A 15642-nucleotide genomic window follows, 5' to 3' on the forward strand; every position below is an offset into this window, starting at 1 on the left:
TACTAACTAAATAGAACCACATTTTACTGAGATATTCCACTCTTGAAATTAAAAATTATTTCCAATGTTTTATGACTATAGCTGGATATTATGATAAACACAAAGGATGCTATAGTAAATACACTCATGCAAATAGAGATTTCTGGTACTACATATTTTATCAAGCTAATTTTTTTAGACATGAGGTTATGGAGTTAAACATAACAGATTGTTTTTGCTTTCTAACACATTGCCTTGTTTTTTCAAAAGATCTGTACTTCAGTCTGCTGTTATTGTCAACAATGCTGAGAGCACTATTTTCACTGTACCACCAGGCTGTAGGTTAAAAATACACATTTTTAATCTGTACCTTGTACATTTAAATTTGTACTTGTCATATGCAACATGTTTGTAAAAGAACAACAGTATTTTTACCAGTATAATTTACTGTTATTGAAAAGATAACTTCTGGGCTGGAGAGATGGCTCAGAAGTTAAGGGCTGCTCTTCCTGAGTTCAATTCCCAGCAACTATACAGCAGTTCACAACCATCTATAATGAAATCTGGTGCCCTCTTATGGCGTGCAGGTGTACATGCAGATAGAACATTGTATACATAATAAATAAATAAATCTTCAAAAAAAAAGATAATTTCTACTAAAAAATCTTTATCTTTATTTAAAGCAGAATATATATAAGTTGTTAAAAGTTCCTACCTGTGTAGTGGATGTGGCTTGATTTTGGGTTTCTCAGAAACAGAGGAAAGAGTTTTAAGTTGAAGTTTGTTTGCTGGGGAGGTATCCAAATCTTGGTTGAGTTCACCTTCAGTTTTCTTAATGAATTCATCATAAGTCTGTGTTTGGAAGAGTCAGAGAAGTTATTATGCAGAATGTACTCAAAGGTATTTTAAGTCATAGGGACATTTAAATTTTTTGAATAGCATAATTTAAATATTCAATCAGTAAAAAGACAGAACATAAAGATCTCCCTTCCTGCTGCCCATCATACCTTCACCATTGCAAAGATTGGAGAAAGAAATCTGCCTGCTTCTGCCTCCTAGTGCTAGGACTAAAGGCTTAAGCTACCCCGTACATCCTGCCTTGTATTTTGTTTTGTTTCTGAGTTTCTCTGGCAGTAAACTTAAGAAGTAGTGGTGGAGGAATTGAGTTAATCAGCCACAAAGTCGGAACCACTAACACTGTTGGCTGGTTATCAAAACACCAACTCTCTACTAGCCAACTTCAATACTTTCTACCGATCATTAGGATGGCATCCAACAGGGGCCCTCTCCCGATCCCGGCTTTCCTCCATCTGGATGGCTAAACTCACTTGTACAACTCCATTTGATGGAGTAGCTGAAAACAAAAGTTCAGCACTGTTTATCTAGGATGTATCTATGTTTGGCCTAAACTAGATTGTCATTAAATGTTCACAGAATGAAAGCATGATTGATGGATCCTTGTTAATTGCTACAAATTCTTAATGTCTGGTCTAAAATCCAGAAAGAGGGTGTCAACAAAACCAGATTTCTAGTGTTGGGCAGAAAATGGAAGGCTGCTGGAGCTTAGAAAGGAATTAACTTACAGCCATCATTTAGGAGCTGCCCCACATTAGCCCAAGGGCCATGCTAGTAACTGTGTATGCCCTACTTGTCAGAGAGAAAAGAGGGAGAGAAAAAGAGCAACACCAACATGAGTATCTAGATCTGTCTATTCATCTTAATGTTTTTAAGACAGTATAGTCTTTTTCAAAACCATAATCTTAATCAGAAAAGTTTTAATATTTTGTCTAGTATTTGGCTTAATACTTTACATAACTTCAGTTTTTCTTAAAGATGATAAAATCTGAGACTACATGACTACTGAAAACTCCCAATGCACTACTTTATTAACAGCACTCCAAACATGGGAGCTTCACTTTTGCACTAACTACTAACGTTGGCAGCTGGCCGCTCCCCGCCTCACCTCCAGCTGTCTGATCAGACTGGCTTCCTGGGCTCTCAGCCTTTCCTTCTGTCTTTTTCTCTGCTCCCTCTTCAGCTGTTCCACAACTGATTTTCTTTTCCGCAGCTCATCCTTCAGAGCTTTGATCCTCCCTTCAATGTCACTCTGGTCAGATGTAGTTTCTGAAAGAAACAAAATCTTTTTAACAAATTTTAACAAAGAATAAAACTAACTCTGTAACTAATTTTAAAAAACTGGAATTGTTTAAAATCAGTATTTAGAAATTAAAAAGTGTTATTAATAAAATGTGTGCTTGCTTTCCATAGGTCTTTCTATTTTCTTTAGTCTTCCTGATTATTTTTAATTAATGAATGAATGTTTTTTGAGACAAGGCTTGTCTGTATAGATAGCCCTGGCTATCCTAAAACTCAAGCTGTAAAACTAGGCTGGCCTTGAACTCACAAAGATCCACCTGTCTCTGCTTCTCCAGTGCTGGGATTAAAGGTGTGCCACCATGCCCATCTATTTTCTAATTTCTAATGGTACTATTTTTTATTCATAATTATTATGAAAATGTGTATGTGTGCATAAGATATAGTATGGAGAGCAGGGGACAACTCTTGGGAGTTGGTTCTCTCCTTCCACTATGGGGCCCAGGGACTGAACTCCAGTCAACAGGAACAGGCTTGCAAAGCAAGCGCTCTTAGCCCACTGAGCAATGTTGTCAGCTCACTATTTGAAACTGTAAGTAGATATTGAAAAGCTGTAATCCCAACAAGATACATAGTTCAAGTTCAAAATTTTATGTTGGTGAAATTTGTACCTTCTGTAAAAAATTACCTCTGATAGCAAGGTGCTTATACAACTGTCCTTCTTAACTATTAATACATGCTGTCATAATTTTTAAAGTCAAGTTGGGATAAAACTAAGATTTTATATTTTTAATTTTGAATCATTAACTAAAGTCTTATCACTTAAAAAACAACAACAAAAATACCCTTTCTTTGAAAGCTTTCAAAATTACCAAAATAAAGGTGATTAAATTTTGTTTCGCCTAATAGTTTACATCAGCACATGAGAGGGCCCGTCAGGGCAACATCACAAGAAAGACTTCATTATAACCTGTCATACAAAGGCTATGAAAACAAACAGGTGTCATTTAAAGGCACTGCTTATCTCACTGTACGTAGAAATTACATAGGATAGCAATGACTATTCCTCGCATCTCTTAGAGTCACACACTGATGGCATTTCCACACACATTCAGTGAGATGCTAGTAACCAATGGCAACATCTCCTATGAAACCTCAAACTCAGACTCAGCACACTGTTCCATCTTGAAGCGGGTTTTTACAGGTACTTCAGATTAAGTTCCACATGAATTAAAGAGGTCATCGAAATGCAGAAAGATTATTGTCTCTTTTAAATGGTGTGATCCAAATATCTGGGCTACAAAGAAAAGCTGAGTTCCTATGATTTCTTTAGCCCTGACTTAACATGTACTAAAAAAAAAAAAGTGCTAACGGCAGGGCAACTAAGCATATTTTTCACATGATTCCACTTAACCTTTCAAGAAAATAACTGGTTTTAGGTTGAAAGTTCTAAGTGCTTGGGGCTTTATGCCCATTCAACTAGTGATTCTAGTATAACGGAATATAGTCTGGGTTTAAAACCACCATCTTTCCTAAAATCAAAACAAACCTCTAATTCTCTAGCCTGATGAGTTATATACTTTTAAGCCAAGAGTGGTAGCACATGCCTGAAATCTCATTCCTAGAGAGACACAAGCAGGCCAGCCTGATCTACATCCAATTCTGTCTCAAAAAAAGTAAGAGTTAAGCCAGGTGTACTGGCGCATGCCTTTAATCCAAGCACCCAGGGGGCAGAAGCAAGCTGACCTCTGTGAGTCTGAGTCCAGGCTGGTGTACACAGTGAGTTCCAGGGCGGCCAGAGCTACGGTGAGACCCTGTCTTGAAAACAAATCAAAACAACAACCCCACCCCCCAAGTTAGGTGCCTTTAAAATTTGAGATGTCCCTTTGTTAAGTGCAGGAGAGCAGTGTAAACTGTGCTATCGCAGACCGGATGTCAGCTGTGATATAATCTCTGCAACCTATAGTAGTGAATAAGTCACGGAAGCTGATGGAAAACTTGGAATCTTTAGATGAAAGGACTTGGAAAACATATTTATTTCTTTTTAAAGATTTATTTATGCATGAGTGCTTTATCTGCACGTACACCTGCAGGCCAGAAAGGGCATCAGATCACATTATAGATGGCTGGGAACCACCACGTGGTTGCTGGGAATTGAACTCAGGACTTCTGGAAGAGCAGACTATATTCTTAACTGCTCAGCCATCTCTCCAGCCTCCAACATTTATATTTTCTTTTTTTCTTTTAAATATATTTTTCTTTATTTATTATTTATACAGCATTCTGCCTACATGTAGGCCTGCAGGCCAGAAGAGGGCGCCAAATCTCACTATAGATGGTTATGAGCCACCATGTGGTTGCTGGGAATTGGACTCAGGACCTTTGGATGTACAGCCACTGCTCTTAACCTCTGAGCCATCTCTCCAGCTCTTATATTTTCAATTACTGAAGAAACTAAAGGCAGCAAAAGAAAGGCAATCAGAATGATTGTGGGTGAGAACACATTATAAATATGCCTTGATCTATTACTACACATGAGTCCTTATCACCAAGATAATCTTTCTATAGAGTTTTCGAACCCAGCAACTCTCTGGGTTTTTTCATATTTTATGGAATGCTCTGCCATGAACCTTTTGAGATGAGAAGGAGATGGGAAATGGCAGGCAAGGATCAAGTTTGGACAGAATAATTTGCTGAGGGTTCTGTTTACTTCTCATGTGCTGACTGCAGTAAACTGGTTGGTAACATGATTCCTCTCACTCACAGTACTATTTAACCCCATACTAAACCCTTCACTTCTTTAAGTCCTGTTTATAGCAATGTCCTCATGAAGGACTACATCTCATTTATAATTCAGAAATCTCAGTTATTTTTCTAAAATTACCTTTTTCTTACTTAAGTTCTAGCAATAAAACTACCTCACAAATATTATCATTATCTTTAATATGCAAAGATGGCTAAGACACTATCTTGTTGCTTCCAGTGGAAGTACGAATCGAGTATGGGAAACAAACTTAAAGAAAGTTATCAGTAAGTAAGAGATCCAAAGTAGGAACCCATGTTTCCAAGTACACACCAAGTTTATGTCTATTGATTATATTCTACTAGAGAAAGTTTTCACTAAAACATGGAAATAGAAACTTACAAAAGTATTAATAGCTGTACAAATATAAACACAAAATATAATAATTTCCACTGTTTGATAATTCTATTTCTATTTATCTACCAGATTTAAAAATACCTCATATATTTCTTAAAGCATTATTTACAACTGTGAAATTTTTTTTTTAAATCTGGATAACTATTATCAGGAAAATGATAGTTGAATTGTGGTACATTATCTATCTTTTAAAAAAATGTACATATACAGATGCACACACATGTGTTTGTATTCATTTGGTAGAGGCCAGCAGTTAACTGTGGGTAGTTGTCTTCAGGCATATCCAACTTGTTTTCAGAGACTTGGTTTCTCCCCCAAACAGGCTAGACTGGCTGGCCAACAAGGCCCAAGGATCTGCCTATCTCCATTGCCCCTGGGCTACTATTACAAGCTCATACCACTATGCCCAGTTTCCTTTATACATGGGTTCTAGGAACTGAACTGAGGTCTTCATACTTACAACAAATACTTCATTAAACTACTTCCCCCATCCACCTTCTCTCTCAATAACTAAACCATTCCCACTTAGAAAACAAAAACTAAACCCGCTCTCTAAGTTAAGAATGAGGTCAAATGGCAATATATACTTATCAATATAATTAATATGGCAATACTCAGCATTGCATTATTTTCCTCATAATTCTAATAAACATAGCATTTTCCCTTTAGATATGCTTCTCAAGGCCAACAAACTCCTGAAGCCTTGCAGGATAGAAGATAATTCAGTCTTTCAAAAATCAATATACAACAGAGACATGAAGAGGGAGAGGTTTAAGAAAACAGAATGTTCCTCTGCCATCTGCAGGCTACTGTTTCTCTCCCTGGCTCCTTACAGATTTGTGCCATCCTGTTCCACAACCTTGCAGGCATAAGGTTATTGTGTAGCTGATTTGTAATGCTGATTTCTCTACCCCCACATATCTGGTTGCAACCTTTTTCTGAAAAATCTCTTGTCTCAATGTTGTGTAACACTGCTCCCAACTGTCCCTTGATATGCCAATAAAGCAGCTTACAGACAATCATTGAGCATGGGAGAGAACAGATCTGGACTTACTGCCAGCCCATGGAGGAGGAGTTAGAAGAAGAAATAGGGATTCAGCCACAGGAGATGTCCAGGAGAGATCAGAAAAGAGAGAGCTGGAATAGGGAAAGCTACACAGTAAAGCTATCTTGGGATGTACAATGGGAGGAAGCCAAATTAGCTTTGAGGATTAAGAACAGAATAATAACTGCTCAGCTACTGTGTTGTAAAGCTTATTATTAAATAAATATAAAAGTCTCAATTATTTGTGTGATAGCAGGGATAAGAGACAAACTGAGGAACACAGTTTTATAAAATTAACTCTAACACAACCTTCTACTTCATGATTATTAATAACTCCCTGAAAAAATTAATAAACACCCACCACATGCAATCAACAGAACCCATGAGGCTCTGGTGTGACAAATGTTAAGAAAACACAGAACGTGCTCCCCAGGAGGTTAATCCAGGCCTGGTGGGCCAAGGCCAGCTGCCAGTTGCGCAGTACGAGTATGGCACACTAAGTACAGAGTGCTGCAGAGACGCTAAGGCAGTGTCCCACAGAGAGAAGGAAAGACATTTTTTTGATGAAACAAATGTCCACTAATACATAAGAATAAAGGTAGTTACAACTTGTGGAATTAAGGATATAATTATCAGTAATAATCACTGAGCTATTAAGTTAATCTTGGCAAGAAAAAGCATATACAAATGCAACAAAGAATAACAGAGTACTAGCATGTGCTTAGACAAAGCTTACTAAAGGAGAACTCAAAAACAAGGGAAAGAAACTCACTGCAGCCTTACCTGACTGTGTCATAGACAATGACTCATCTGACCAACCGTAACAGGAATGGTGAGACTTGACAGGCAGATGACTGTGTCCTTCAGTCCTATGACTCGCTTTGCTAGACTCTTGCTTTGACACAGATAAGCAACTTCTGGGAGGTGACTGTATAAACAAAAAGTCAAACAGGAATGAGTTTGTCATACAGCTGTAGACTTATATTTAAACTCTGAGGTAAAACCAAGTAAAGATAACAGAACATTTTAAATTTAAAATATAGTTTATAACATTTTCATATCAAATAAACACCAAATTTAATAATTTATATAATAAACTGAATATATTAAATTTTAGCATAACTTTATACAATTCTTAAATTTTTTTTATTTATATACACCTGCATGCCAGAAGAGAACATAAGATACCAGTATAAATGATTGTGAGTCACCATGTGGATGTTGAGAATTGAATTCAGGACCTCTGGAAGAGTAGACAGTGCTCTTAATCACTGAGCCCCTAGCTTCATGTAATTTCTCAAAGGATTAAAAAAAAAGCTTACCACTTCTATTAAAGACCTTCCCCCATTCTTTAACATAATTTCTTGATTAGCATAAAAATACTGGTTTCATTATATTTTAATTATATCATAATTATAATTCACTATAATTATATTAAATTCATATAATTTAAGCTAGGTTCTCACTCTGAAGCCCAGGTAGCCTAGAACTCACTGTCCAGCCCCAACTAGCCAAACTTTTGGCCACCGTCCAGCCTTGCTCCTGAGTGCTGGGATGCAGGCGTCATGAACTAACCACACCCGGCTAATTTTGCTTTTCTTGTGTTTTTGAAGGGTCTGGTTGGGGGTTGGGTGTAGTGTAGGAAACTAATTTTTCTTGAAGGCAGAAAACCACTTATGAAAGAACATACTTTAAAAAATATTATAATAAATTATAAATAGCTACTTATGTCAGTGATAGTTACTCTCCTCACTTAACTAAATATGGATGATTTTTATACGAGGAAGGAAAAAATGGCATAAGACTGTCTACAAAGAATAGACAATTTTACTTTCCATAAAAGACAAAATTTCTCCCCTGCCATCATGAGGAAGTGAAAATGCTGCCTGACTCCTGTCACTATTACTTTCTCTCCCTGGGACTTTGGGCAAGTATTTTTTTAGACTCAATTATTTTATTTTATGTCTATGAGTGTTTTGCCATGTATGTATGTGTACCACATATGTGCCTCATGCCTGTGGAGGTCAGAAGAGGGCATCAAATCTCCTGGCACTGGAATAATAGATGGTTTGTGCTAAGAAGGCTAGGAACTAAGCCTGAGTCCTCCGCAAAAGCAGCAGGCGCTCTGAACCACTGAGCCATCTCCCCAGTCCTAAGACAAGTGCTTTAACCTGCTCATCTTCAGAATAGAGATTTGCAATGCTACCTACTTTCTAAGGTTGCTCTGAGGATTGAGATCATTCCTGTAAAGTACTTAGCAAACACCTGGTACTTGTTAGTATAAATACTACTTTTAATTATACATCTCTGCCTTAATACATCACTTGTTTTAATTTTCTTTATACATTTTCTTCAGAAAGAAAAATACCTAATTTTTAGTATCCACTTAGCTTTGTGGTTAGCATGAAGCTAGTAACAATGGCAGGCAGAAGCTAATACATTTATAGAGCTTAGAAATCCATGAGTGTGTTAACTGCACAGTTCACTTGCATAAATCCCTAGACCAGAAGAATTATGCTAAAAGTAAATTACCTATACAATAAGCCTATTATTGCCATATAACAATTTGAAAATTATTAGCATGATAATGAGAAGCCTTCTATACTCTAAAAGCATTTTTCAAGTCTGTGCAAAAGAACATTAGCAATGTAGTATTTTCAACATAATGTGGAATCAGCTCTGCATTAACAATTAAAAATTTTTCATGCTAAACCTTTCAGGTACAATGATGTTATACACATGACTCTGACTAACTTTTTAATAGGGGATCATACAATTAATTCTTCACAGCCATACTAAAAGTGAGGATTTTGAGCTGAAGGGCTCAGGGATCAACAGCACTGGCTGCTCTTGCAGAAGACATTGGTTCAAATCACAGCATCCACATGGCGGCTTATCACTATCCACAACTCCAGTTTCAGGATCCAGTATCCTTTTCTGGCTTCCTTGGGTACCAGGCACACAAAGAGTGCACAGACATACATGCCTGCAAAACACCCATATACATAAAAGACAATAACAACAACTACAGGTATTCTAACTACAGATATTCCTATCCATCTTTTTAAACTTATTCATGGGCCAGGAAGATGGCTCAGCAGATTAAAGCACTTACTGCCAATCCTACAAACTTGGGTTCAACTGCTGGAACCCACATGGTTTAGGAGAAGAGAACTGACTCCTACAAGTTGTCTTTGACTTTTACATGCACAAACATACACAAGTACGTATATAAGTTTAATAAAAAAGCTTTATTGTTGCATTTTTTAGTATTTCAAGTTGCTAACCTGATGTCTTAATCCTGTAGAAATCAGTGTAAAAAACAGGTGAGTTTCTATCTTAAGTTTTTATCTTCCTATGAGGTACAAAATAAAAAAAAAAAACATAAAAAATGTTATTCTAATAATGCCCACTATAATAACTGAAAACCATTCATTTCAGATATTTTAAAGAGATAAAATCATTACTCATATTCTGATTATGAATTAGCAATTATTAACTAATTAGAGCAAAGGCACTTCAGTATGTTTTAAAGAAAGCTTATTGCTTTTTAAGACAAAGCAGATTTGAGAAAAAAAACTTACTCATGTTCCCATTAATCTTCATTACTCTGTGTGTGAGAGAGAGACAGAGACAGAGAGAGAGAGAGAGCATGCTTGTGAGAGGCAGTTGTCTCTGTCTACTTGAAGGTTCTGAGACTCAAACTCAAGTCATGAAGCCTGACCACTATACCATTATTACCCACTGAGCCATCTCAGTGGCCCCATTACACTTTAGTCATTCTTGTCTGTGCTGTCTAGTTTTTGGGTCAACGTGACATAGCTAGAGTCATTTGAGAGAAGGGAGCCTCAACTGAAAAAGATGCCTCTATAAGATGGGGGTGTAGGAAAGCCTGTAGGGTATTTTCTTAATTAGTGATTGGTGGGGGAGGGCCCATTACTGTTCAGTGCCACCTTGGGTTGGTGGTGGGTTCAGAAAGAAAGCAGGTGGAGAAAGCCAGTAAGCAGCACTCCTCCAGAGCCTCTGCATCAGCTCCTGCCTCCAGGTTCCTGCCCTGACTTCCTTAGACGATGAATAATGATGTGGAAATGTAAGCAAAATAAATCCTTTCCTTCCCAACTTGCTTTTGGTCATAGTGCTTCATTATAGTAATAGACACTCCAACTAACCCCCTATCTCTTTAATATTACTAGACTTGACAGTATAATTTTAACTACTACTGAAGCTGAGCTCATATACTTATAAATATAAGCTTATTAAGTTTTTTAATTTTTATTTTTTTAATATTAATCACAGGTTATTTACTTTGTATTCCAGCCGTAGCCCCATCCCTCATTCCCTCCCAATCCCACCCTCCCTCCTTAATCTCCTCCCTGTCCCTTTCCAAGACCACTGCTAGGGGAGGTCCTCCTCCCCTTGCATTTGACCCTAGCTTATCAGGTATGCTTATTAAATTTTATTTCTCAGGTGGGTTACGGTGACGCACACCTTTAATCCCAGCACTCAGGGAGGCAGAGGAAGGTGATCTCAGAGAGCTGAAGACCAGCCTGATTTACAAAGCAAGTCCAGGACAGCCACGGCTACACAGAGAAACCCTGTCTCAAAAACACAAAAACAAAACAACAAAAAATTGTTTTTTCCTTCAAATGTTAAAACCTGTATGTTACAAGCCTAAGTGATAGTCAATGCTGCCATTAATAGGAATAATATAACTATTGGTAATTCCTTTTAGACAGATGGCTTTTTCTGAAGACGTTTTAAAATATAAGCAGGCGCTGACTTACATGTTTACTAGGAGAGGTAGATTCCAGTTCCTGAGAAAAAACCATTTCCTCAGTCAGCACACTGTGGTCTGGACTCCTGGGCTGGGCCTGTATCATAGACTCAGAAGGTACACATAGATCAGAAGGGCTGCCTAATTCTTCTGGAATATAACTTTCAGTGTTCCGGGGAGAGTAGGAAGGCATTGGAGATCCCTCTTCACTTGCTATTCCTGGAAACACAGGGTGAAAACAATAAAAACAGTCGGTCTTTGTCAGTAAAGAAGTTAAACTTGTCACATTCTAGACTTGTTTTCAGCACAGAACCACATTACATTACCAAAGTCTGTGCATTAGCAGTTTTGGCTGATACATCCTGAGAACGAATATTTACTACGTACAACCAGTGATGATGACTGACAATGTAAGTATGAGGGTGCAGAGCGATTATGACTCACAAACATAACCGTTTGCGGTGGGAACTGCTTCAGTCGTGTTTGAAAATAATTTAGTGCTTTTTACAAAAAGAAACATAGACTTTATGGCCTAAAATTTTACTTCTAGGTTATGTTCTGGAGAAGTCTTGCTTACATACAGCAGACTTTTTCCACACGGAGAGAAGCCCAAATGTGCTCTATGCAGACGCTGGGGTGCTATGTGGTGCTGAAGAAGACCTGAGGCCGCCCTTTGTCTTCCACATGCACGTGCAGGTGCACACACGTGTAAACACACACACACGACCACGCACATGCGCAGGCCTGCATGCACGTTTATGTATTTAGTTCCTTACTAGCACCAGTCAAACATGGCTACCACACTGGACAACAAATGAGGATACAAAGCACTGTGTCATGTCATAAAGAAAGTTAGGGGAAACTAACAAAACCCACACTGACTTGCTACTGTTGGAATCTGAACTGTCACAATTAAACACCAGGTAAGTTCCTTCAGGAGTAGACTTTGTGGTACTGTGCATCTACTAGAATACATCACTGCACAATGACAAGAGCACAATAAAAAGTCAACTACTTTTTAAATCTATGCTCTACCAATCTCTACCTTTAAAGAACTTAGGAGTCATTCTCACTGTACCCAGAGAGATGGCTCAGAGGGCAGGGTAAAAGTGCTTGTCACTCCAGACTGATGGCCTGGTGGAGACCCTCAGAATCCACAGTAGGAAGAGAACCAACTTCCAAAAGCTGTCCTCTGACCTTCACAGCTGCACCGTGGTGTGTCAGCGCTGCACCCACATACGCTACAGCACCACACACACACAAACCTAAAAATTAAATCATTACAGCCTTATTTTCCATTTCAAATCTGACCAAAAAAAAAAAAGTAACTTTGATTTGTTGAGAACAACTCATTGCTTTTGCACTAAAATTCTAAAAATGAAGGTTTGGGAAAAGTCCAAAAACATTTATTGGTTGAACAGTACTCTATGAAAGGAATGTAAATGGCTTCAACTGCTTGTAGGGACCTGTCATGTTCCTATTCTTAACTTTTTAAACTCCCTATTGCTAAATGATAAACTTCTTACCTAAAGAGTACCTTGCTTTTCAGCCAGCTAGAACCCATAAAATGAAATTTCCACCCTCCCTTGATGTCAGTGTCTTATTCTTATAAGATAATGTAGAAGATTTCATTTTGGAAGTGAGTAGCTGGAGGAAAAAGACTCCCTGCCACATCCATTCTTAAGGCAGCTTTTGGTGGCAACAGTGGATCTTTTAGTGGTTACATTTTGAGTGGTGTCAAGGGGCATTGTAAAGGAAATAATGATGAGTAATTTTCTTTAGAGTTCTGGGTCCTGCAGTGTGACAGCTCGGTTACATGGTGTTGAGGTGTTTCTGGAAGCTCAGTATGACATTCAGAATTTGGTTATTGCAAAAGGTTTGTTAACCATGGAACACTTTAAAATGTATTACTTAGTTTTACTTAGAGTCAGCTTTATCTGCTACAATGAACACATGATGATTGGTTTTATTATTTTAGTGGCTTTTCTCTTTTCCTGGACCCTTTTGCTCATATGACCTCTACTTTATTAAGTAGTGCAAACTCATATTCTTGATGAGATAAAAAGCAGCTCCAGGAGAGCTTTTATCCCACTGCCCTGCTCACACTCTGTACACTTATGCCCAACAGCTGCTAATTAATGGCTTTAACAAGGGAAGCTATTTTTAATTTACCTTCCAGCTGAAGTTGGAGAGAAAACTCTTGATTTTCTTTATGTATCATTTGGTTCTCATATATTACTTTATTTTACATATTCTAAATTGTTTAGAAAAAGGAATTGTCAAACCACTTGTGGCCACCTGTAATTTGATTTTTTTACCTGTTGATTTGTATTGTTATATTTTTTTTAATTTAATTGAGTAAGATAAAATATGTAAATATACATGCTGATTCCTGGGATATATAAATATACCACTAATAGAAATGTAATTTTTTTCCTATTTCAAATATTTCCATTACAAACAGTAGTACAGCTAGTTGAAGTATATCTACTTTTATATACTCATGTATATGTATACCAAAATGTCACAAATTGAATATAGAAGCATATATAAGAAAAAAATCCATTTTACTCAATGGGACATTAAAATTGCTTGCTAAGATGCAATATAATTTTCTTTCGAGTAGCCTTTTTTGGGGAAATCTATTTACATTTTTAGAAGTTATTTAGGCAATGTTTTTTTTTTTTTTTTTTTTTTTAATTTTATGAGGGTCTCATGTAGCCCAAGCTGGCCTCAAGCTCAATCTATAGTCAAGGGGACCTTGAATTCCTGGTCCTTCTGCCTTCTTACCACTACCACCTGCCTGTTTTTGTTTTTTAAAGCTAAGAACTTACCAGAATCAGGGTGTTGGTGATACAAGCCTTTAATTCCAGCACTTGGGAGGCAGTGGCAGGTGGATCTCTGAGTTCAACAGACTGCCTGGTCTACAGAAAGAGTTCCAGGACAGGCAAAGCTACACAGAGAAACCCTAGCTCAAAAACAAAACACAAAAAAAACTGAATCTAGGGCCTTACTCTAGCCCAAAAATTGTTAATACTTAAACTTTTTTTTTTCAGTTTTAATTTCTACTATGATAAATATAGATATGTATAAACATATCTGCAATCACATGAACTAAAATTCTTTCTGGTTCTCAATAATCTACAAGCATAAAGAGGTCCCAAAGTCAAAATCATTTGATAACTGCTGTGCCAGAACATTTTCTAAGTTGTGAGTTGTAACTTATTAGAAGTACAGGCAATGGATTGCAATCAGCATTGTTCAGAACAGAACAGAAAGCATCAAAGGTAAATATTTTGGTTAAGAGGCTGAAACCTTCTGCTGTACTGTTAGAGGTTAGATATGTAAAGACATTATTCATACATCTATATACACACTCCAACTAACTACGCTAAAAAAAAATCTATGACATTGTTTGCAATAGAAATATTAAGTTTAAAAAAGCCGTATCTCTATCAATTAGGGGAAAGGCACCTAGAACACATTTTTCTTCTTTTTCTTTTGAAACAGAGTCCCTTCCTTTATGCAGTCCTGGCTGTCTTAAAACTCAAAATGTAGACCAGGCTGGCCTTGAAGTCACAGAAATGCTCCTGCCTCTGCCTCTTGAGTACTGGGATTAAAGGTGTGCACCACCCCACCAGTGGTACGATCTGATGTGGTCAGGCAGGGCTCAGCACTTCATTGTTTCCTCCCAAAATATTTCTTGGAAAGTCCCTTCTTTCTCTGTAAGTCGGAAAAGTTGCTGGTGCCACACCAACGTTCGATAATGCATGGGTCTTTCTTGGATTACCTATTCACAGTCTATTTGCCCATCTCAGCAAGTTTAAACCACATTGTTAAACCATTGTTCCTTTAAAAGTCTTGGTATATGGTGAAACAGTTACTGGCTGTTACAGTTCTTCTTTACCAAAGTCTTGCTTTTCAGACCTTTTGTTCAAATAAATAAATAAATAAATAAATAAAATTAGAGGAGATCATTAAAACCCTTTTCAGAAACCTTGACAGGTTTCAGATTTAAATTGCCTTGACTCTTGAATCAAGAGTTCAGGTAAAATTAGCATCATGTGACACTGATTTGTGAGTGTGAATTGCTTTGCTGTTTAAAATCTCTTAACAAAGCTGTAAAATTTCCTTCACAAACATCTTGTATTGTTAGCCTTATATCAAAGTGCTTCATACTTTTTGTTTCTATTTGCCTGTTCGCATTTATTTATTTTTTTATTTATCGACAGTTCTCCCTATATTGGCCTCAGACTTTGTTGTTCAAGCTAGCTTCAAGGTCACAATGCTACCTCCATTTCCTGTGCACTGGAATTGGAAGTGTATGCCACTATGCCCAATTCTACTTGTAAGTTTTTTGAAATGATACTTTTAAACACCAATTTTTGTTGGTCTAAGACATATAATCGAGGTTTTTTTTCTCATTAAAATTTATAAGGTATATTATATATAATGAAATTTGTTATATTTTCATACATGTATATAATGTATTAGATTCACCTATTATCTTCTCTTGTCCCATTTCTGTTCTCACTGATCGCTACTTTCATTTTTTTTTTTTTTACTTTCCAACTAATTCTACTTTCAAAT

At 37.1% G+C, this 15642-nt stretch overlaps 1 protein-coding gene across 7 annotated transcripts in view; it reads right to left on the reverse strand.

Moving 5' to 3' along the window:
• Cep350 (centrosomal protein 350) overlaps nucleotides 1-15642 on the reverse strand; it is a 137446-nt gene that overhangs the window by 25955 nt on the left and 95849 nt on the right. For all 7 annotated transcript variants that reach the window (XM_021660491.2, XM_060364485.1, XM_060364484.1 and 4 more), the window contains 4 exons: nucleotides 11063-11271; nucleotides 7062-7206; nucleotides 1943-2103; nucleotides 695-831 (listed from right to left, as the gene is read on the reverse strand). In XM_021660491.2, coding sequence (XP_021516166.1) covers nucleotides 695-831; nucleotides 1943-2103; nucleotides 7062-7206; nucleotides 11063-11271 — 652 coding nt within the window. The remainder of the gene's footprint in view (nucleotides 1-694; nucleotides 832-1942; nucleotides 2104-7061; nucleotides 7207-11062; nucleotides 11272-15642) is intronic.

Source organism: Meriones unguiculatus, chromosome 11, assembly GCF_030254825.1.
Source record: "Meriones unguiculatus strain TT.TT164.6M chromosome 11, Bangor_MerUng_6.1, whole genome shotgun sequence".
NCBI lineage: Eukaryota > Metazoa > Chordata > Mammalia > Rodentia > Muridae > Meriones > Meriones unguiculatus.